This window comes from Panulirus ornatus, chromosome 63 (genome assembly GCF_036320965.1).
Source record: "Panulirus ornatus isolate Po-2019 chromosome 63, ASM3632096v1, whole genome shotgun sequence".
NCBI classification, from domain to species: domain Eukaryota; kingdom Metazoa; phylum Arthropoda; class Malacostraca; order Decapoda; family Palinuridae; genus Panulirus; species Panulirus ornatus.
Window position 1 is genome coordinate 21091173 of NC_092286.1, and position 24848 is coordinate 21116020.

Consider the following 24848-nt stretch of genomic DNA (forward strand, 5'->3'; position numbering starts at 1 on the left):
AGCCTGGGTGACACCTACAGGAGCCTGAGTGACACCTACAGGAGCCTGGGTGACACCTACAGGAGCCTGTGTGACACCTGCAGGAGCCTGAGTGACATCTGCAGGAGCCTGGGTGACACCTACAGGAGCCTGGGTGACACCTGCAGGAGCCTGGGTGACACCTGCAGGAGCCTGGGTGACACCTGCAGGAGCCTGGGTGACACCTACAGGAGCCTGTGTGACACCTGCAGGAGCCTGGGTGACACCTACAGGAGCCAGGGTGACACCTGCAGGAGCTTGTGTGACACCTACAGGAGCCTGTGTGACACCTACAGGAGCCTGGGTGGCACCTACAGGAGCCTGTGTGACACCTACAGGAGCCTGTGTGACACCTACAGGAGCCTGGGTGACACCTGCAGGAGCCTGTGTGACACCTACAGGAGCCTGGGTGACACCTGCAGGAGCCTGTGTGACACCTACAGGAGCCTGGGTGACACCTGCAGGAGCCTGAGTGACACCTACAGGAGCCTGGGTGACACCTACGGGAGCCTGGGTGACACCTGCAATAGCCTGGGTGACACCTGCAGGAGCCTGGGTGACACCTACAGGAGCCTGTGTGACACCTACAGGAGCGTGGGTGACACCTGCAGGAGCCTGTGTGACACCTGCAGGAGCCTGTGTGACACCTACAGGAGCCTGGGTGACACCTGCAGGAGCCTGGGTGACACCTGCAGGAGCCTGGATGACACCTGCAGGAGCCTGGGTGACACCTGCAGGAGCCTGGATGACACCTGCAGGAGCCTGGGTTACACCTGCAGGAGCCTGGGTGACACCTACGGGAGCCTGGGTGACACCTGCAGGAGCCTGTGTGACATCTACAGCATCATGTGTCTGACCAGCAGTGGCAGCCGTCTGGTAGAGGCTGGGTGATGGGTGTGTGGCAGCTGTGTGTGGTGTGGTGTAGACGGATGGTCGAACCGCTGCTGTGTGTGGTGTGGTGTAGACGGATGGTCGAACCGCTGCTGTGTGTGGTGTTGTTGTGTGGTAGACGGATGGTCGAACCGCTGCTGTGTGTGGTGTTGTGTGGTAGACGGATGGTCGAACCGCTGCTGTGTGTGGTGTAGTTGTGTGGTAGACGGATGGTCGAACCGCTGCTGTGTGTGGTGTAGTTGTGTGGTAGACGGATGGTCGAACCGCTGCTGTGTGTGGTGGTGTTGTGTGGTAGACGGATGGTCGAACCGCTGCTGTGTGTGGTGGTGTTGTGTGGTAGACGGATGGTCGAACCGCTGCTGTGTGTGGTGTGGTAGATGGATGGTCAAACCGTAGCTCAAGATGGCATTGGATGGTCGTCTGGGAAGGCGGGTTAAACCTTCTACTGCCACAGGCTGGTGATGGAGGTTTTGTGCTCCAGTGGAGAAAGAAGGGTTTCCTCCTGGTCTACGTATGGTAGGTGGGAGTCGACCTGCCTCTCACCTGCTTCTTACCTGGCCACTATATATATAGTACTGGTCCACACATCATGTAACTTCGTCTGTATATTTTATATTTTCAGGTCTTCATATAATTACAAGCTTCCATATTACAGCCAGACTGCACTCATACAGACATACTCATACAGACATACTCATACAGACATAATAATACAGACATACTCATACAGACATACTCATAAAGATATACTGATAAAGACATACTCATACAGGCACTCATAAAGACATACTCATACAGACATACTCATACAGACATACTCATACAGACATACTGATATACTGATATAGACATACTCATAAAGACATACTGATATAGACATATAGACACACTCATACAGACATACTCATACAGACATACGCCAGCGAATATATTTCCTAAAGGCACGACCACATTCAGGCGATGGGTAAGTGTTTACATTGTACCCTCTAACCTGGAGAAAGGTTGTATATATTTCCCTCCTCCAACAACTGTTTAACACCGCAACCCCAACGGTTGTTACGTAGTCTGTGTCTTCTCCATCGCCAGCTGTTACATAGAGAACAATAGATCTGTACCTTGGCGTAGTCGTCTTTCTATTTGTTATTTTGAAGGAGTGGGTTTGAATGGAAGTGGTTCTCCGGGCGAGGAGCAGTTGATGACTTTCCTCGTTTTGGGTTGGTTCCGGAGGGTGTGACGTCACAGTGGCGCACCCTCTGACGTCATCGCCAATCAATAGTTCAGTTCCTTGGCGATTACGTAACGTTTCTGATCATACTTGACTGTGGGGGGAAGTGGGTGAAGGGAAGGGTGTGGGGAAACATACGTTTGATTGATCAGTTTGGGGTAATTAACTGTTTATGAAGAGCGTGAGGCAGTGAGAAGCGCCACAGTGGGGGGAGGGGAGTCTGGTCGGCAGCCAAGGAGATCGATGATTGGTGAATAATTGACAGATGCTCCACCCACCCGCCTGCCAGGCTCCTCCCTCCGGTCTAATTCCTGCTGTTTCTCCACCTTCCTCCACTCCCTCCTCCACTCTCCTCCTCCACCCTCCCCTCCACACAACCCCCCCCCCCCACACAAGCACAGTGTCTTCTCTGCTAAAATACCACCACACACACACACACACACACACACACACACTATGAAATTCCTCCACCCCAGTGGCAATGCAGACCCAGGCGAAAATAGGGAACATGTATGAAAGCTACTTCACAAAACTCAAGTTAATGGAACCGCTTAATAGTTTTATGGATATATATATATATATATATATATATATATATATATATATATATATATATATATATATTGGAAAGGATCACAATTTTGCGCGTGATCAAGATATTCCTATGAGTCCACGGGGAAAATGAAACACGAAAAGTTGCCAAGTGCACTTTCGTGTAATAATCACATCATCATCAGGGGAGACACAAGAGAGAAATATAACAGTCAGTTGATATACATCGAAGAGACGAAGCTAGGACGCCATTTGGTAAACATGTGATTGTCCAAAACATACAACGAGCGTTCATAAACTTAACATTTTACAAATCTTATCAACAATAAAGTTATCTAATTTGTACTGACCATCACTAATATTAAGATTATAATTCTTTGTGTATTTAATAATAGAAGATTCAATGATATTTCTCTTGGTAATAGAGTTAGAGTTAATAACTGAGATGGCGTTACTCCAGTCAATACAATGAACAAGTGTTGCCAAGATCTATCCTACCTCAACGTTTGTTGCAACTCTCTGGTCCACCATTTGACCAAATTCAAAATATTATTTTAAAGAAAAACATTGAATTAAAGTTACTTGAAATGGAGGAGGCTTTTCGCATTTCAAGAGAGAAGAAACGTGCCTTTCAAATGACAATATCAGCACACTGGAAGAACCGGATGTTGGACTATTGCTATGATGAATTAAGGAAAGAACGCAATAGGCTACAAGTGTCACTAAACCGTAAGTTGGACCATCTTATTGAAAACAGCGACTGGACCAAGAACACAAACCCATCTTTTGTGGTAAACCTGTCTAATAAACAACTAGATAAAGGTTCCTTGTGTGCATTAGGCTATGGTTTAAGTTTTGTGTGCTCTAACAGAGAAGCCAGCTGTGTTGATGTCACAGTCTTTTTGTAATTTAGAAATACACAGTAATTTAAGTAATGATGATATTAATATTTGCAAGGGTTTAGTGTATGCCAGTTTGTCAAAACCAGTGTAAGCTAATTGCCCTAAAAGATTCATAAGAGCTATTAACACCTTAAAAAAAGACAATGATATACATATTACTAAAGCAGATAAGGCCAACACTGTTGTGATTTTAGACAAAAGTAACTATTCATCTAAAATGAATGATCTTCTAAATGATAACACAACATATTCGAAACTTAGTAAAAATCCCTTAGAAGCAGTTAATTCTCACTTCAATAAAGAAATGAAGTTGTTGTTGAAAGGTAACATTTCTCTTATCAAAAGTTTGTCATCTTTGTCCCCTTCATTGCCATATATGTATGGACTTATCAAAACACATAAACAAAATTTTCCAGCAAGACCAATAGTGAGTTCAGTAGGCTCCATCACATATAAATTGTCAAAATGGTTAGTTTCTTTATTAAGCCTTTTAGTGGGTAAGGTATCAAATTCTAATATGAACAATGTAGATTTAGTCAACAAGCTAAACAATATTAATGTTAATTTTGATTTCAAACTTGTTAGCTTTGATGTTTCCTCACTTTTCACTAAGTTCCAGTTGATGACCTTTTAGAATATTTATTTGATGTCTTGGATGATATTCATTTACCTGTTTCAAAGTCTAATTTCATTGAACTGATAAAATTGTGTATAAAAGACTGTGTATTTCAATTTAATGGAGATTATTATGCTCAAAAATTTGGTATGACAATGGTTAACCCTCTTTCACCTGTACTAAGTAATCTTTATATGGAATTTTTTGAAACAAAATTACTAAAGGATATCTTACCTTCTAATGCAATTTGGTTTAGGTACGTAGATGATGTTCTTTGTGTTTGGCCAACAAATGAAAATTTACAAATATTTCTCCCCTTACTGAACAATTTAGTACCTTCCATCAAATTTACTGTAGAAAATGAAAATAATGGTATGTTACCATTTTTAGATTGCATGATCCATAGACAAGGAAACAAGTTTAAGTTTTGCATATACAGAAAACCAACCAATGTATGCTCATATATCCATTATTACTCATCTCAACATGACAGAGTTAAATTATCATCATTTCAATCTATGTTCCTTAGGGCATTACGTATTTGCAGTCCAGAGTTTATTGATGATGAGTTTGAGAAGATATATTCTATTGGATCTAAGTTAAAGTACCTAGATCTTTCATTGATAAATCCCTTAAGTTAGCAAAGAAATCCTTTTATAGAGTTGAGCCCAAACCTCCCATTGACACCAAGAATCTTTTAGTTTTCCCTTTTAATAATAATTTCACTTTGCTTCCCATGTTGCTTAAATCCTTTAATGTAAATGTTGCCCTCAACAACAAGAATACTATAAAGAATATCTTAATCAGGAATTCACCAGAAAATTCTCCTGGGTGCATTTATAAAGTGCCATGTACAAATTGATAAATTTTATGTTGGTCAGACTGGTAAGGATCTTTCTGTTAGACTTAAGCAACATGAATATAGTATAAGAACGGGACAAGAATCAAATGCCTTGTTTAATCATGTTAAAAACTATAATCATTGTATTGACTGGAGTAACGCCATCTCAGTTATTAACTCTAACTCTATTACCAAGAGAAATATCATTGAATCTTCTATTATTAAATACACAAAGAATTATAATCTTAATATTAGTGATGGTCTGTACAAATTAGATAACTTTATTGTTGATAAGATTTGTAAAATGTTAAGTTTATGAACGCTCGTTGTATGTTTTGGACAATCACATGTTTACCAAATGGCGTCCTAGCTTCGTCTCTTCGATGCATATCAGCTGACTGTTATATTTCTCTCTTGTGTCTCCCCTGATGATGTGGTTATTACACGAAAGTGCACTTGGGAATTTTTCGTGTTTCATTTTCCCCGTGGACTCATAGGAGGCATGTACAGAGCATCAGATTGGGGAAGAGCAGTGCGGTTTCAGAAGTGGTAGAGGATGTGTGGATCAGGTGTATGCTTTGAAGAATGTATGTGAGAAATACTTAGAAAAGCAAATGGATTTGTATGTAGCATTTATGGATCTGGAGAAGGCATATGATAGAGTTGATAGAGATGCTCTGTGGAAGGTGTTAAGAATATATGGTGTGGGAGGCAAGTTGTTAGAAGCAGTGAAAAGTTTTTATCGAGGATGTAAGGCATGTGTACGTGTAGGAAGAGAGGAAAGTGATTGGTTCTCAGTGAATGTAGGTTTGCGGCAGGGGTGTGTGATGTCTCCATGGTTGTTTAATTTGTTTATGGATGGGGTTGTAAAGGAGGTAAATGCAAGAGTCCTGGAAAGAGGGGCAAGTATGAAGTCTGTTGGGGATGAGAGAGCTTGGGAAGTGAGTCAGTTGTTGTTCGCTGATGATACAGCGCTGGTGGCTGATTCATGTGAGAAACTGCAGAAGCTGGTGACTGAGTTTGGTAAAGTGTGTGGAAGAAGAAAGTTAAGAGTAAATGTGAATAAGAGCAAGGTTATTAGGTACAGTAGGGTTGAGGGTCAAGTCAATTGGGAGGTGAGTTTGAATGGAGAAAAACTGGAGGAAGTGAAGTGTTTTAGATATCTGGGAGTGGATCTGTCAGCGGATGGAACCATGGAAGCGGAAGTGGATCATAGGGTGGGGGAGGGGGCGAAAATTTTGGGAGCCTTGAAAAATGTGTGGAAGTCGAGAACATTATCTCGGAAAGCAAAAATGGGTATGTTTGAGGGAATAGTGGTTCCAACAATGCTGTATGGTTGCGAGGCGTGGGCTATGGATAGAGATGTGCGCAGGAGGATGGATGTGCTGGAAATGAGATGTTTGAGGACAATGTGTGGTGTGAGGTGGTTTGATCGAGTAAGTAACGTAAGGGTAAGAGAGATGTGTGGAAATAAAAAGAGCGTGGTCGAGAGAGCAGAAGAGGGTGTTTTGAAATGGTTTGGGCACATGGAGAGAATGAGTGAGGAGAGATTGACCAAGAGGATATATGTGTCGGAGGTGGAGGGAACGAGGAGAAGAGGGAGACCAAATTGGAGGTGGAAAGATGGAGTGAAAAAGATTTTGTGTGATCGGGGCCTGAACATGCAGGAGGGTGAAAGGAGGGCAAGAAATAGAGTGAATTGGAGTCGATGTGGTATACAGGGGTTGACGTGCTGTCAGTGGATTGAAGCAAGGCATGTGAAGTGTCTGGGGTAAACCATGGAAAGCTGTGTAGGTATGTATATTTGCGTGTGTGGACGTGTGTATGTACATGTGTATGGGGGGGGGGGTTGGGCCATTTCTTTCGTCTGTTTCCTTGCGCTACCTCGCAAACGCGGGAGACAGCGACAAAGTATAAAAAAAAAAAAAAAAAAAAAAAAAAAAAAAAAAAATATATATATATATATATATATATATATATATATATATTTTCTTTTTTTTCTTTTAAACTATTCGCCATTTCCCGCGTTAGCGAGGTAGCACCAAGAACAGAGGACTGGGCCCCTGAGGGAATACCCTCACCCGGCCCAATTCCCCGCTCCTTCCTTTGGAAAAAAAAAAAAAAAAACGAGAGGGGAGGATTTCCAGCCCCCCGCTCCCTCCCCTTTTAGTCGCCTTCTACGACACGCAGGGAATACGTGGGAAGTATTCTTAATCCCCTATCCCCAGGGATATATATATATATATATATATATATATATATATATATATATATATATATATATATATATATATGTATATATATCTGTGTATGTCTGTGATCATATACCTTTTATACTAGACCTTGTGTGATGATGGGGTTGAAAGCCATATTAGAAGTAGAGGATATATTTGAAAAAATTTTAAGTTAATGGAATTGGTAAGTTTACTCCTGTAACTTTTGCCTCACTTATTATTATTATTAATATTAATATTATGATTATTATTGTTATTGTTGTTATTATTATTATTATATTATCATTATTAGTTATAACCAGACTTCTCATGGTAATTCTTAGGTTGTTTACGATAATTGGTAGTTTACAGGTGGTTACACTCCTCCTGATAACATGGAGTAAATGCATGATAAGACTCACCTCTTATCTCCAACGTTATCACCCGCAACCGATATTTTGCACCACTATCACCACCATAACTCACCACTACATCAATTTTACACCACTATCACCACCATTATTCACCACTAAGACCATCAGTTTGCACCACTATTACCACCATAACTCACAACTACATCAATTTTACACCACTATCACCACCATTATTCACCACTAAGACCATCAGTTTGCACCACTATTACCACCATAACTCACAACTACATCAATTTTACACCACTATCACCAAAATAACCACTTACACCATCAGTTTGCACCACTATTACCACCATAACTCACCACTACATCAATTTAACACCACTATCACCACCATAACCACTTACACCATCAGTTTGCTACACTATTACCACCATAACCACTTACATTATCAGTTTGCACCACTATCACCACCATAACTCACCACTACATCAATTTAACACCACTATCACCACCATTATTCACCACTAAGACCATCAGTTTGCACCACTATCACCACCATAACTCACCACTACATCAATTTTACACCACTATCACCACCATTATTCACCACTAAGACCATCAGTTTGCACCACTATCACCACCATAACCACTTACACCATCAGTTTGCTACACTATTACCACCATAACCACTTACATTATCAGTTTGCACCACTATCACCACCATAACTCACCACTACATCAATTTAACACCACTATCACCACCATTATTCACCACTAAGACCACCAGTTTGCACCACTATCACCACCATAACTCACCACTACATCAATTTTACACCACTATCACCACCATTATTCACCACTAAGACCATCAGTTTGCACCACTATCACCACCATAACCACTTACACCATCAGTTTGCACCACTATTACCACCATAACCACTTACATTATCAGTTTGCACCACTATCACCACCATAACCACTTACACCATCAGTTTGCACCACTATTACCACCATAACCACTTACATTATCAGTTTGCACCACTATCACCACCATAACCACTTACACCATCTGTTTGCACCACTATTACCACCATAACCACTTACATTATCAGTTTGCACCACTATCACCACCATAACCACTTACACCATCAGTTTGCACCACTATTACCACCATAACCACTTACATTATCAGTTTGCACCACTATCACCACCATAACCACTTACATTATCAGTTTGCACCACTATCACCACCATAACTCACCACTACATCAATTTTACACCACTATCACCACCATTATTCACCACTAAGACCATCAGTTTGCACCTTTATCACTACCATAACCACTTACACCATCAGTTTGCACCACTATTACCACCATAACCACTTACATTATCAGTTTGCACCACTATCACCACCATAACCACTTACATTATCAGTTTGCACCACTATCACCACCATAACTCACCACTACATCAATTTTACACCACTATCACCACCATTATTCACCACTAAGACCATCAGTTTGCACCTTTATCACTACCATAACCACTTACACCATCAGTTTGCACCACTATTACCACCATAACCACTTACATTATCAGTTTGCACCACTATCACCACCATAACCACTTACATTATCAGTTTGCACCACTATCACCACCATAACTCACCACTACATCAATTTTACACCACTATCACCACCATTATTCACCACTAAGACCATCAGTTTGCACCTTTATCACTACCATAACCACTTACACCATCAGTTTGCACCACTATTACCACCATAACCACTTACATTATCAGTTTGCACCACTATCACCACCATAACTCACCACTAACACTATCAATGCTGCACCACTGTCACCGCCATAACTCACCACTAACACCATCAATGTTGCACCACTATCACCACCATTATTCACCACTAAGACCATCAGTGTGCACCACTATCTCCACCATAACTCACCACTAACACCATCAATTTTGCACCACTATCCCATGTGCATGACGCCTTGCACTATCACCACCATACATACGATCATGCACCATCACTAGCACTGTAGACTTGCACCAGTGATACCTATCACCATCCCTCCCACCATCACCAACTTGCAACACCATATCTCACCCACTATCACCATCTTGGATCACTGTCACCCTCACCCTTAACCACTATCACCATCCACCATCTTCCCACATGACCTCAGACTCTCACCATCACCATATTGTATCACCATTACCACACCATCTCTCACCATAGCCATACGACATCAACGTGCACTGCCACCAGCTTGCACCATCATCTTGCAACAAGATTATCACCTTGCAGGAGAACCCTCTTGCACCACCGTGCAACGTCTTAGATTGACATCATCACTGCCTTGCAATATCACCATCATTGCACCTGACACCATCACTGGCTTGCAATATCACCATCATTGCACCATGACACCATCACTGGCTTGCAGTATCACCATCATTGCACCATGACGACTCTGCTTGCACCATCAAGTTGCCGTACCACTATCACCATAACTTCTAACCTTGCACCATCTCTACAACACTTTCACTATACTCCAACATCACAACCCAGCTTGACCCAGAATAACCTTGGACCATTATCTTGGAGGGAGGACGGGTTGTGGTTGTGGTGGAGGGAGGACGGGTTGTGGTTGTGGTGGAGGACGGACTGGTTTTGGTGGAGGACCGACTGGTGGTGATGGTGGTAGTTGTGGTGGAGGACAGACTGGTGGTGGTGGTTTTGGTGGAGGACAGACTGGTGGTGGTTGTGGTGGTGGTGGGGGTAATTGTGGTGGAGGACAGACTGATGGTGGTGGTTGTGGTGGAGGACAGACTGGGTGGTAGTGGTGGTGATGGTTGTGGTAGAGGACAGACTGGTGGTGGTGGTGGTTGTGGTGATGGTTGTGGTGGAGGACAGACTGGTGGTGGTGGTGGTGGTGGTGATGGTTGTGGTGGAGGACAGACTGGTGGTGGTGGTGGTTGTGGTGATGGTTGTGGTGGAGGACAGACTGGTGGTGGTAGTGGTGGTGATGGTTGTGGTGGAGGACAGACTGGTGGTGGTGGTTGTGGTGATGGTTGTGGTGGAGGACAGACTGGTGGTGGTGGTGGTGGTGGTGATGGTTGTGGTGGAGGACAGACTGGTGGTGGTAGTGGTGGTGATGGTGATGGTTGTGGTGGAGGACAGACTGGGTGGTAGTGGTGGTGATGGTTGTGGTAGAGGACAGACTGGTGGTGGTGGTGGTTGTGGTGATGGTTGTGGTGGAGGACAGACTGGTGGTGGTGGTGGTGGTGGTGATGGTTGTGGTGGAGGACAGACTGGTGGTGGTGGTGGTTGTGGTGATGGTTGTGGTGGAGGACAGACTGGTGGTGGTAGTGGTGGTGATGGTGATGGTTGTGGTGGAGGACAGACTGGTGGTGGTGGTTGTGGTGGTGATGGTTGTGGTGGAGGACAGACTGGTGGTGGTAGTGGTGGTGATGGTGATGGTTGTGGTGGAGGACAGACTGGTGGTGGTAGTGGTGGTGATGGTTGTGGTGGAGGACAGACTGGTGGTGGTGGTGGTTGTGGTGATGGTTGTGGTGGAGGACAGACTGGTGGTGGTGGTAGTGGTGGTGATGGTTGTGGTGGAGGACAGACTGGTGGTGGTGGTTGTGGTGATGGTTGTGGTGGAGGACAGACTGGTGGTGGTAGTGGTGGTGATGGTTGTGGTGGAGGACAGACTGGTGGTGGTTGTGGTGATGGTTGTGGTGGAGGACAGACTGGTGGTGGTGGTTGTGGTGGTGATGGTTGTGGTGGAGGACAGACTGGTGGTGGTGGTAGTGGTGGTGATGGTTGTGGTGGAGGACAGACTGGTGGTGGTGGTGGTTGTGGTGATGGTTGTGGTAGAGGACAGACTGGTGGTGGTAGTGGTGGTGATGGTTGTGGTGGAGGACAGACTGGTGGTGGTGGTGGTTGTGGTGATGGTTGTGGTGGAGGACAGACTGGTGGTGGTGGTGGTTGTGGTGATGGTTGTGGTGGAGGACAGACTGGGTGGTAGTGGTGGTGATGGTTGTGGTGGAGGACAGACTGGTGGTGGTGGTTGTGGTGATGGTTGTGGTAGAGGACAGACTGGTGGTGGTAGTGGTGGTGATGGTGATGGTTGTGGTGGAGGACAGACTGGGTGGTAGTGGTGGTGATGGTTGTGGTGGAGGACAGACTGGTGGTGGTGGTGGTTGTGGTGATGGTTGTGGTAGAGGACAGACTGGTGGTGGTAGTGGTGGTGATGGTTGTGGTGGAGGACAGACTGGTGGTGGTGGTGGTTGTGGTGATGGTTGTGGTGGAGGACAGACTGGGTGGTAGTGGTGGTGATGGTTGTGGTGGAGGACAGACTGGTGGTGGTGGTTGTGGTGATGGTTGTGGTAGAGGACAGACTGGTGGTGGTAGTGGTGGTGATGGTGATGGTTGTGGTGGAGGACAGACTGGTGGTGGTGGTTGTGGTGGAGGACAGACTGGTGGTGATGGTTGTGGTAGAGGACAGACTGGTGGTGGTGGTGGTTGTGGTGGAGGACAGACTGGTGGTGGTGGTTGTGGTGGTGGTTGTGGTGGAGGACAGACTGGGTGGTAGTGGTGGTGATGGTGATGGTTGTGGTGGAGGACAGACTGGTGGTGGTGGTGGTTGTGGTGGAGGACCAGCACGCCACCACCACAAGATGTTCGATATCACTATAGCTACCTGACAAATACTGCGCACTGGACCCTGCGCACCGCGCTACCCTGCTGTACCCGGCTGTATCCTGCTGTACCCGGCTGTACCTAGCTGTACCCGGTTGTACCCGGCTGTACCCTACTGTATCCGGTTGTACCTTGCTGTACCCTGCTGTACCCTGCTTTATCCGGCTGTACCCGGCAAAAACATATCTGTCTTCCCCACTTCCTTTCCCGCTTTGGTGAGGTAGCGCCGGGAATAAACGAACAGTGGCCTTACTTGCGCACGCGCCAGCACTCGCCGTCAGGTATGGTGTACCACAGACAGACGCACTACCCCACAGCCACGTCCCACACACAGACTACTCCATAGCACGTTCTTTAACTGGTTGTGATGCCCTGGCTCACTTTATGAACGACCCAGGCCCAAACACACACACACACACACACACACACACACACACACGCCCACGGTATACCTCATAGATCAAATTCATTATCCCGTCCACGCCCCTCACGCTCCTTAATATTCAGGTAAAGATTCTCCCAAATGCTCCTTCACTCCATCCTTTCATCATGTTTTCGGCCCCTTCCTCTTCCACTTCAATCACATAGATCCTAACCGTCCATCTCTCTTCACTCATCTTCTCCATATGTCCAAACCAGTCCAGCACACGGTGGCCAATCCCTCGTTGTTAAGATGGCCTCATTGCCACCAACACCTCTCTCAGACACTCATTCCAACCCATCTCACAACCAAGTGTGTCCACAAGGCATTTCCAAACACACCCTTCCTCACACTGGCGCTTGAGATCGTCCCACTGAAATCACAGCAACTCCACACCCGTCTCCGACCTGTAGGATTCGCTGTAGTGTGTACTAAACTCATGTATGATGTGTATGATTGGCTGTAGACCCCAGGAGGGTATACCAACCAGCCTTATTGTACGTAAACCAACCAGTATACACCATTTGGGCACAGTTGTCCTTTTGGTTATACCCCTGATGATAAAGGTTTGACTCTGGTGTCCCACATTGGACACCTACGTCTCCCCCCTCTGGAACATTCACCATAGGTGTTCTCTCCTTCTCCCTGGGCAGACGATGGTTGTTATAAGCAAGGGTAAAGACATCTTCCGCTTCAGCGCCACGGACGCCATGTGGATCCTGAGCCCCTTCAACTCGGTGCGGAGAACAGCTATCTTCATCCTCATCCATCCGCTCTTCAATTTCTTCATCATCTGCACTATCCTGGCCAACTGTGTTCTCATGATCGTCCCAACTAGTGAAATGATTGAGTCATCCGAGTAAGTTGGCTCCAGCCGTTTTCTTCCACTCAATCGTTTTCTTTCATTACGTACCCTTATCCTAGTCTATGTATGTCATTTATGTGTGTGTCTCTATGTCAATTCATTAGAATGCACCAAATGCTTCTTCTTTTTTATGTATGTATCTGAATTTAAAGACTGACTTTTGATATGCAAAGTGTGAGATGATTAGCTTTTAAGGATGTGATCCTTAGTGCCATTTACGGCATACATCATACCCCAGCCTCACTAGGACGCATGGTGTTGTCTCTATAGTAAGTCTGTGTTCATGTCCATAAATCATTACATGTGTGGCTCAGTGACACTGAGAGAAACAGGTGGAATGGCACTGCTGTCAATACGTGTATAATCACCTTAAAGAAAACGGCATACGGTCCACTGCTGTCAATACGTGTTCCACCACCTTAAAGAAAATGGCTTACAGTCCTTAATGGAGCCATTTATGTAGTTTCTTTAGAGAGTATTATACTGTACTCATTACAGTAAGCCAGTTCTCCTGTACACCGAGCATAACAATACTGTAATTAATTCTGTTTCTGATATGTCTTCGCCTTTCCTATTGGAAGACAGTGGCCCGCCTCTTCCATTACGGCCACCTCATCCCATTCCATCCTATCTACTTCATATTCGTAGTCACCCCTTCCCTCCCATTCCCAGCCCATTACCCTGGACGTGTCATCATCTGGTATCTACTCCGTCTACTTACAGGGTTGTCTTCACCGCCATCTACACATTTGAGTCAGGTGTCAAGGTGATGGCACGAGGTTTTATTCTGGAGAGCTTCACATATCTTCGGGACGCGTGGAACTGGCTGGACTTCACCGTCATAACCTTGGCGTACGTCTTGCTCACAACCTCTGCTCACACTTCTGAGCCCGTCTCCTGAGACGCCTCACTCGCTTATCGTATTGTGTTATCCAACTCTCTTATCTTATCTTAATCCATAGCATTAACTCTCTTGATTCCCCAAGAGTTAATTCATAATTGATAATTGTTTTTCCAAACTCTTTGAAAAGATAATTTCATCTCACTGTTATATGATTATCTAGTTAGCGTGGGGGTGAAATTAGGATAATTTGTTTATTTTTTCACGCTTCTTTTGAATTTTATATAAAAAAAAACCTACATTAGATGTGTGAATAAATTCAGACAGTAATGATATAACCCCAGGACCCCTTTATAAAACTGTTGATTGTAGCGTAGCTACAAAAACTCTGTTAGAATGGATCCAGGGATATATATATATATATATATATATATATATATATATATATATATATATATATATATATATATATATATATTGAACGAGAAAAGACAGGTGTGTTATGGGAGCTACCTGTAGGGAAGAAGTGAATGTGACTGGGCTATGTACAGGAGAAAGCGGCGGGAGGTCCAAAGCAAGATGCAGGAAGTGGGAAAAAAAAAAGAAAGAACATGGAAATGAGAACACTTGCACACTTTGGGGAGAACAGAGAAATATTTTGGAAGGAGGTGAACAGCGTGAAGAAGAGAACAAGTGGATGGCTTCAGTACCGGGGGGGTGGGGGGAGGAAGGTAGATAAGAAAGCGGTAACAGGCGAGGAGATAAGGAGGAGGAGATGGACTTGGTATTGTGAGGGACTGTTGAATGTGTAAGGTGATAGGATGGCAGATTTGGAAAGTGTGGGACTTAGAGTTAAGGCGGAGCATGAGACTCATGTTGAGTGGTTTGGTGAAAAAGAAAAGAGGTGTTGTAAATACCTTGTAGGAGATGGTATTATTATATGGCGTGGGAGGAAAGCTGCTCGAGACAGTGGCGAAGATATGTCGAGGAGAAAAGCGTGTTTGTGAGTAGGAAGGGGAGTGGTTGTAGTTTGATGCCACCATGGCTGTTTGATCTGTAGGTGGTTGGGTGAGTCAGTTGCTGTTTGCAGATGACGCGGCTGTGGTGGTAAGACTCAGGTGAGACGAATGCTACCAGTTATTGGGTATGTCCTGGACGAATTCGACCAGTTATAGGATATATCCTTGACGAATTCTACCAGTTTTAGGGCATATCCTAGACGAATTCTACCAGTTATAGGGTATTTCCTGGACGAATTCTACCAGTTATTGGGTATGTCCGGGACGAATGAGACCAGTTATAGGGTATATCCTGGATGAATTCTACCAGTTATAGGGTATGTGAAGTCTGCTAGTTAAGGGTATATCCTGGACGAATTCTACCAATTATAGGATATATCCTGGACGAATTCTACCACTTATAAGGTATATTCTGATGAACTAACTTCTTTATATACATATATGATTTTACCTAATATATATATAGTTTATATAGTCGTATGTTTATATTAAGTTATAGGTTTTGAGGTATATGAGAACCTCCCAATATATGACGTATATCCCTGTGTGCATATATGTATATTTCTAGAGAAATGTATCCAATTATAGGTATGTCCTTAGGAGAGTATATTGATGTAGATATGTCATAGAAGGTGTTACCGGACTCCGCCTGCATGTGGTTACGCCTCGGGTAAAAACACACCTCTCTCTCCACAAGGAGTCCATCATGTCCCTGCTACTGGATGTAGCGCAGCCTCGACGAAATGTAGGGGTTCCTGGGTATATGTGATTACTTGATTAATATCTGGGTTCCTGGGTATATGTGATTACTTGATTAATATCTGGGTTCCTGGGTATATGTGATTACTTGATTAATATCTGGGTTCCTGGGTATATGTGATTACTTGATTAATATCTGGGTTCCTGGGTATATGTGATTACTTGATTAATATCTGGGTTCCTGGGGATATATGATTACTTGATTAATATCTGGGTTCCTGGGGATATATGATTACTTGATTAATATCTGGGTTCCTGGGGATATATGATTACTTGATTAATATCTGGGTTCCTGGGTATATATGATTACTTGATTAATATCTGGGTTCCTGGGTATATGTGATTACTTGATTAATATCTGGGTTCCTGGGGATATATGATTACTTGATTAATATCTGGGTTCCTGGGTATATGTGATTACTTGATTAATATCTGGGTTCCTGGGTATATGTGATTACTTGATTAATATCTGGGTTCCTGGGGATATATGATTACTTGATTAATATCTGGGTTCCTGGGGATATATGATTACTTGATTAATATCTGGGTTCCTGGGTATATGTGATTACTTGATTAATATCTGGGTTCCTGGGGATATATGATTACTTGATTAATATCTGGGTTCCTGGGTATATGTGATTACTTGATTAATATCTGGGTTCCTGGGTATATGTGATTACTTGATTAATATCTGGGTTCCTGGGTATATGTGATTACTTGATTAATATCTGGGTTCCTGGGGATATATGATTACTTGATTAATATCTGGGTTCCTGGGGATATATGATTACTTGATTAATATCTGGGTTCCTGGGGATATATGATTACTTGATTAATATCTGGGTTCCTGGGTATATGTGATTACTTGATTAATATCTGGGTTCCTGGGGATATATGATTACTTGATTAATATCTGGGTTCCTGGGTATATGTGATTACTTGATTAATATCTGGGTTCCTGGGGATATATGATTACTTGATTAATATCTGGGTTCCTGGGGATATATGATTACTTGATTAATATCTGGGTTCCTGGGGATATATGATTACTAGATTAATATCTATTCATTCTGTCGACCAGTCTTAACCATGTTTCTGTCGACCAGTCTTAAGACTGTTTCTGTCGACCAGTTTTAAGACTGTTTCTGTCGACCAGTTTTAAGACTGTTTCTGTCGACCAGTTTTAAGACTGTTTCTGTCGACCAGTTGCACTCGTGTTGAAACAGTGGCTTGGTGAAGGAGGAGGTCGGGGGTCCCTTTTGGGCGACCCTGTGTGACCTCTTGCCTGACCTGTGGTGACCCCCCCCCCTCCTCCTCAAACGTGCATGACCCGTGACCTGACCTCCCCTCCCCCCCCGCAGGTACGTGACCATGGGGATCGACCTGGGAAACCTGGCAGCACTGAGAACCTTCCGTGTGTTGAGAGCGTTGAAGACTGTCGCCATTGTACCAGGTGTGTGGTCACCTGACCTACAACCCCCACCCCTGGCCTACAACCAACCCCACCCTAGCCTACAACCAACCCCCACCCTGGCCTACAACCAACCCCCACCCTGACCTACAACCAACCCCCACCCTGACCTACAACCAACCCCCACCCTGACCTACAACCAACCCCCACCCTGGCCTACAACCAACCCCCACCCTGACCTACAACCAACCCCCACCCTGACCTACAACCAACCCCCACCCTGGCCTACAACCAACCCCCACCCTGGCCTACAACCAACCCCCACCCTGGCCTACAACCAACCCCCACCCTGACCTACAACCAACCCCCACCCTGACCTACAACCAACCCCCACCCTGGCCTACAACCAACCCCCACCCTGGCCTACAACCAACCCCCACCCTGGCCTACAACCAACCCCCACCCTGACCTACAACCAACCCCCACCCTGACCTACAACCAACCCCCACCCTGGCCTACAACCAACCCCCACCCTGGCCTACAACCAACCCCCACCCTGACCTACAACCAACCCCCACCCTGACCTACAACCAACCCCCACCCTGGCCTACAACTAACCCCCACCCTGGCCTACAACCAACCCCCACCCTGGCCTACAACCAACCCCCACCCTGGCCTACAACCAACCCCCACCCTGACCTACAACCAACCCCCACCCTGACCTACAACCAACCCCCACCCTGGCCTACAACCAACCCCCACCCTGGCCTACAACCAACCCCCACCCTGGCCTACAACCAACCCCCACCCTGGCCTACAACCAACCCCCACCCTGACCTACAACCAACCCCCACCCTGACCTACAACCAACCCCCACCCTGACCTACAACCAACCCCCACCCTGGCCTACAACCAACCCCCACCCTGGCCTACAACCAACCCCCACCCTGGCCTACAACCAACCCCCACCCTGGCCTACAACCAACCCCACCCTGGCCTACAACCAACCCCCACCCTGACCTACAACCAACCCCCACCCTGACCTACAACCAACCCCCACCCTGGCCTACAACCAACCCCCACCCTGGCCTACAACCAACCCCCACCCTGGCCTACAACCAAACCCCCACCCTGGCCTACACCAACCCCCACCCTGACCTACAACCAACCCCCACACACCTGACCTACAACCAACCCCCACCCTGACCTACAACCAACCCCCACCCTGCCTACAACCAACCCCCACCCTGGCCTACAACCAACCCCCACCTCGGCCCTACAACCAACCCCCACCCTGGCCTACAACCAACCCCACCTGCCTACAACCAACCCCCACCCTGCCTACAACCACCCCACCCTGACCTACAACCAACCCCCACCCTGGCCTACAACCAACCCCCACCCTGGCCTACAACCAACCCCCACCCTGGCCTACAACCAACCCCACCCTGGCCTACAACCCCTTGTCCATAGCCCCTGTCCACAGGTCCTACTTACAACCTTGTCTCACAACCCCAGGCCTCCTACAACCCCCTGGCCTACAACCTTTGTCCCACAACCTCTGGCCTACAACCCCCCCCCCCCCTGCCCGTAGGTCTTGGCCTCAACCTCTACTGCCAACCCTTGTCTCACAACCCCTGGCCTCCTACAAGCCCCATGGCCTACAACCCTTGTCCCACAACCTCTAACCTACAACCCCCGCTCCCCACAACCCTTGTTCATAACCCCTGTCCATAGGTCCTGCCCTCAACCTTGACTTACAACCTTTGTCTCAACCCCTGGCCTCCTACAACCTCCTGGCCTACAGCCCTTGTCCCACAACCTCTGGTCTACAACCCCCTGCCCACAACCCTCGTTCATAACCCCTGCCCATAGGTCCTGGCCTCAACCTCTACTTACAACCCCTGGCCTCCTACAACCCCTGGTCTACAACCCTTGTTTCACAACCTCTGGCCTACAACCCCCCGTGGCCTACAACATTTGTTCATAGTCCCTGTCCACTGGTTGTGTCCTCAACCTTCACTTACAACCCTTGTCTCACAACCCCTGGCCTCCTACAACCCCCTGGCCTACAACCCTTGTCCCACAACCTCTGGCCTACAACACCCCTGGCCCACAACCACTGTCCACAGGTCCTGGCTTCAACTCCTACTTGCAACCCTTGTCTCAACTCCTGGCCTCCTACAACCCTCGTCCTACAACCTCTGGCTACAACCCCCCTGCCCACAACCCTTGTTCATAACCCCTGGCCTCAACCTCTACTTACAACCTTTGTCCAACAACTCCTGGCCTCCTATAACCCCATGGCCTACAACTCTTGCCCCACAACCTCTGGCCTACAACCCCCTGCCCACAACCCTTGTTCATAACCCCTGGCCACAGCGTCTACCCACGACCCCTGCCCACACCCGCTGCCTAGAACCCCAACCCTCAACCCCTTCCCACAACTGCCCACACCCCTACCCACAGTCCCTACCCACAATCTTTGGCCCACACCTCCAGAGCATGCAATTCCAATATGTTAATGATTATAAAGTAAACTTGATATATTTATATAAATGACATAAATTGTCTTTTTTTAATCAATCTATCTCGAGATGTATCTAAATATATATATTCTATCTGAAGTGAACTTATACCTAGAGTAATACTGCTAAATCTTCGAGACATATTGAGAATATATATATATATATATATATTTTTTTTTAACTATTGATGACTAGAGAAAGACTTGCTATTGAGGGTATATTTTGAGGTATGTTAGAGTATGTGATGAATGATGGAGGTGTGTGTGTGTGTGTGTGTGTGTGTTATGTAGGAGTAGTGGAGCAGGTGACTAATACCCTCTTCACCCACCCAGGTCTGAAGACCATTGTTGGTGCTGTCATAGAGTCGGTCAAGAACCTGAGAGACGTGATCATCCTGACGGTGTTCTCCCTCTCCGTCTTTGCCTTACTGGGTCTCCAGATCTACATGGGCGTCCTCACTCAGAAGTGTGTACGAAAGTTTGATTTTAGTAAAGAGAACTGGACCCACGAAGATTACTACGAATTTGCCCAAAACGAATGTAAGTTATGGTAATCTTTTATAATATATATATACATATATATATATATATATATATATATATATATATATATATATATATATATATATATATACATGTTTTCGTGGTGGTGGTGGTAGTCGCTTCTACAATGTAAAGGTTGTGTGGGGGTCTCTGCCTCGCGATGCTATGTGTGGGGGTGGGTGGGTATATGGAGAGGGCCATTATCTCTCTCTCTCTCTCTCTCTCTCTCTCTCTCTCTCTCTCTCTCTCTCTCTCTCTCTCTATCTCTCCTATGTGTGGAGGTCACGAAGTCAAGAGACCAAATATATATATATATATTTTTCTTCGTGGTGGATTTTCCATCCGTTCTCTCTCCCCTCCCCTCCCCCCCCTCCCCCCCCCCCCCCCACTGGCACAGATCAGGCCCCCCCTCACCCACCCCATCCCGCCTCTTTTCCAGTCTTACAACAGTGGGTTAACATCCGTACACCGAATGGTAGGTGTTTACAGAGAAAGAGAGATAGAGAGAAAGAGAGATAGCGTCATGGTGCACGACGTGAGACACTCACCAGTGGCACACCAGTGGGAGAGAGAGATAGTGTCATGGTGACCAGTGGCACACCAGTGGGAGAGAGAGATAGTGTCATGGTGACCAGTGGCACACCAGTGGTAGAGAGAGATAGTGTCATGGTGACCAGTGGCACACCAGTGGGAGAGAGAGAGATGGGGTAAGTCAAGCACCACTGGGAAATTGTGAAGGTTGGAAAGCAAGTCGCTGATCACCTTCGTTTGTAAGTACAAACCTATGTGTATATTGTCTTCTTACATACACACAGACACACACACACCCACCCACACACACACCCACCCACCCACACACACACCCACCCACCCACACACACACCCACACACACCCACACACACACACACACACACACACACACACACACACACACACACACACACACAAAATCCATTACCTGAATGTCTCCCAATCTATCTATCTCTGTGGAGACGGAGTATCTTTTTTTGGTTTGACTATCTCTCTTTCTTTTCCGTATCTCACTATTGTCAGACATATGTTGTGTGAGGCGACATATATGCAGTGTGTTTAAGGCCCCCTTTATGGCCCCATATATATATATATATATATATATATATATATATATATATATATATATATATATATATATAGATAGATAGATATTGGAAAGGATCACAATTTTGCTCGTGATCAAGATATTCCTATGAATCCACGGGGAAAATGAAACACGAAAAGTTCCCAAGTGCACTTTTGTGTAATAATCACATCATCAGGGGAGACACAAGAGAGAAATATAACAGTCAGTTGATATACATCAAAGAGACGAAGCTACGACGCCATTTGGTAAACATGTGATTGTCCATGTGTTTACCAAATGGCGTCCTAGCTTCGTCTCTTCGATGTATATCAACTGACTTATATTTCTCTCTTGTGTCTCCCCTGATGATATGATTATTACACGAAAGTGCACTTGGGAACTTTTCGTGTTTCATTTTCTCCGTGGACTCATAGGAATATATATATATATATATATATATATATATATATATATATATATATATATATATATATATATATATATATATATATATATATATCCTCCCCTCTCTTTTTTTTTTTTTTCCAAAAGAAGGAACAGAGAAGGGGGCCAGGTGAGGATATTCCCTCAAAGGTCCAGCCCTTTGTTCTTAACGCTACCTCGCTGACGCGGGAAATGGCGAATAGTATGAAAGGAAATATATATATATATATATATATATATATATATATATATATATATATATATATATATATATATATATATATATATATGACCCTGGTTTCTCTTCCTGTATTATAACCATTTTTCTTCTAGATTGCTCTATACATCCATGTTATATTCCTGCATGTCTGTGTGAAGGTCAAGTTTGCACATCCGAGGTTTTTCCCACCCCCACAGGGAACCACCCCCTCCCCCCCTCCCCTAACCATGTGGTCTTGGATCTTGTCACAGACCTGTGCAGGGAACGTAGGCCTGACCTCTTGACCTGGCTCCACAAGGGTCAACTTGACTTCCTTGCAGGCTGAGTCTTCCTTCACGAGTCTGTTCAAGAAGGTCGTATGCCACATCACCTTGAGGTGGTGGTTGTACCAAGTGGCTTACGCCCCTTGTGGACCTAATCACTCACTCCTAATGTAATGACGTATATCACTGTGACCCCGTGACCCCTCCACAACATGACCTGTACCACTGTGACCCCCCACAACATGACTGGTATCACATTGACCCCCCACAACATGACTGGTACCACTTTGACCCCCCCACAACATGACCTGTACCACTCTGACCCCATACAACATGACTTGTACCACTGTGACCCCCTCACAACATGACTTGTACCACTGTGACCCCCACAACATGACTTGTACCACTGTGACCCCCTCACAACATGACTTGTACCACTGTGACCTCCACAACATGACTTGTACCACTGTGACCCCCACAACATGAATTGTACCACTGTGACCCCCACAACATGACTTGTACCACTGTGACCCCCACAACATGACTTGTACCACTGTGACCCACCACAACATGACTTGTACCACTGTGACCCCCACAACATGACTTGTACCACTGTGACCCCCACAACATGACCTGTACCACTGTGACTCCCACAACATGACTTGTACCACTGTGACCCCCACAACATGACTTGTACCACTGTGACTCCCACAACATGACTTGTACCACTGTGACCCTCACAACATGACTTGTACCACTGTGACCCCCCACAACATGACTTGTACCACTGTGACCCCCACAACATGAATTGTACCACTGTGACCCCCACAACATGACTTGTACCACTGTGACCCCCACAACATAACTTGTACCACTGTGACCCCCAACAACATGACTTGTACCACTGTGACCCCCCACAACATGACTTGTACCACTGTGACCCCCACAACATGACTTGTACCACTGTGACCCCCACAACATGATTTGTACCACTGTGACCCCCACAACATGACTTGTACCACTGTGACCCCCCACAACATGACTTGTACCACTGTGACCCCCACAACATGACTTGTACCACTGTGACCCCCCACAACATGACATGTACCACTGTGACCCCCCACAACATGACTTGTACCACTGTGACCCCCACAACATGACTTGTACCACTGTGAACCCCACAACATGATTTGTACCACTGTGACCCCCACAACATGACTTGTACCACTGTGACCCCCCACAACATGACTTGTACCACTGTGACCCCCACAACATGACTTGTACCACTGTGACCCCCACAACATGACATGTACCACTGTGGCCCCCACAACATGACTTGTACCACAGTGACTCCCACAACATGACTTGTACTATTGTGACCCCCACAACATGACTTGTACCACTGTGACCCCCACAACATGACTTGTACCACTGTGACCCCCTCACAACATGACGTACCACTGTGACTCCCACAACATGACTTGTACCACTGTGACTCCCACAACATGACTTGTACCACTGTGACCCCCTCACAACATGACTTGTACCACTGTGACCCCCACAACATGACTTGTACCACTGTGACCCCCACAACATGTCTTGTGACCCCCCACAACATGACGTACCACAGTGACTCCCACAACATGACTTGTACTACTGTGACCCCCACAACATGACTTGTACCACTGTGACCCCCACAACATGACTTGTACCACTGTGACCCCCACAACATGACTTGTAGCACTTTGACCCCCCACAACATGACTTGTACCACTGTGACCCCCACAATATGACTTGTACCACTGTGACCCCCACAACATGACTTGTACCACTGTGACCCCCACAACATGACTTGTACCACTGTGACCCCCACAACATGACTTGTACCACTGTGACCCCCACAACATGACTTGTACCACTGTGACCCCCACAACATGACTTGTACCACTGTGACCCCCACAACATGACTTGTACCACTGTGACCCCCCCACAACATGACTTTTACCACCGTGACCCCCACAACATGACTTGTTCCACTGTGACCCCCACAACATGACTTGTACCACT

General features: G+C 45.8%; 1 protein-coding gene across 22 annotated transcripts in view; it reads left to right on the forward strand.

The window, feature by feature from the left end:
• The window catches only part of para (sodium voltage-gated channel paralytic), a 534209-nt gene that overhangs the window by 310530 nt on the left and 198831 nt on the right, over positions 1-24848 (forward strand). For all 22 annotated transcript variants that reach the window (XM_071656463.1, XM_071656459.1, XM_071656474.1 and 19 more), the window contains 4 exons: positions 13443-13648; positions 14378-14506; positions 17635-17726; positions 20545-20751. In XM_071656463.1, coding sequence (XP_071512564.1) covers positions 13443-13648; positions 14378-14506; positions 17635-17726; positions 20545-20751 — 634 coding nt within the window. The remainder of the gene's footprint in view (positions 1-13442; positions 13649-14377; positions 14507-17634; positions 17727-20544; positions 20752-24848) is intronic.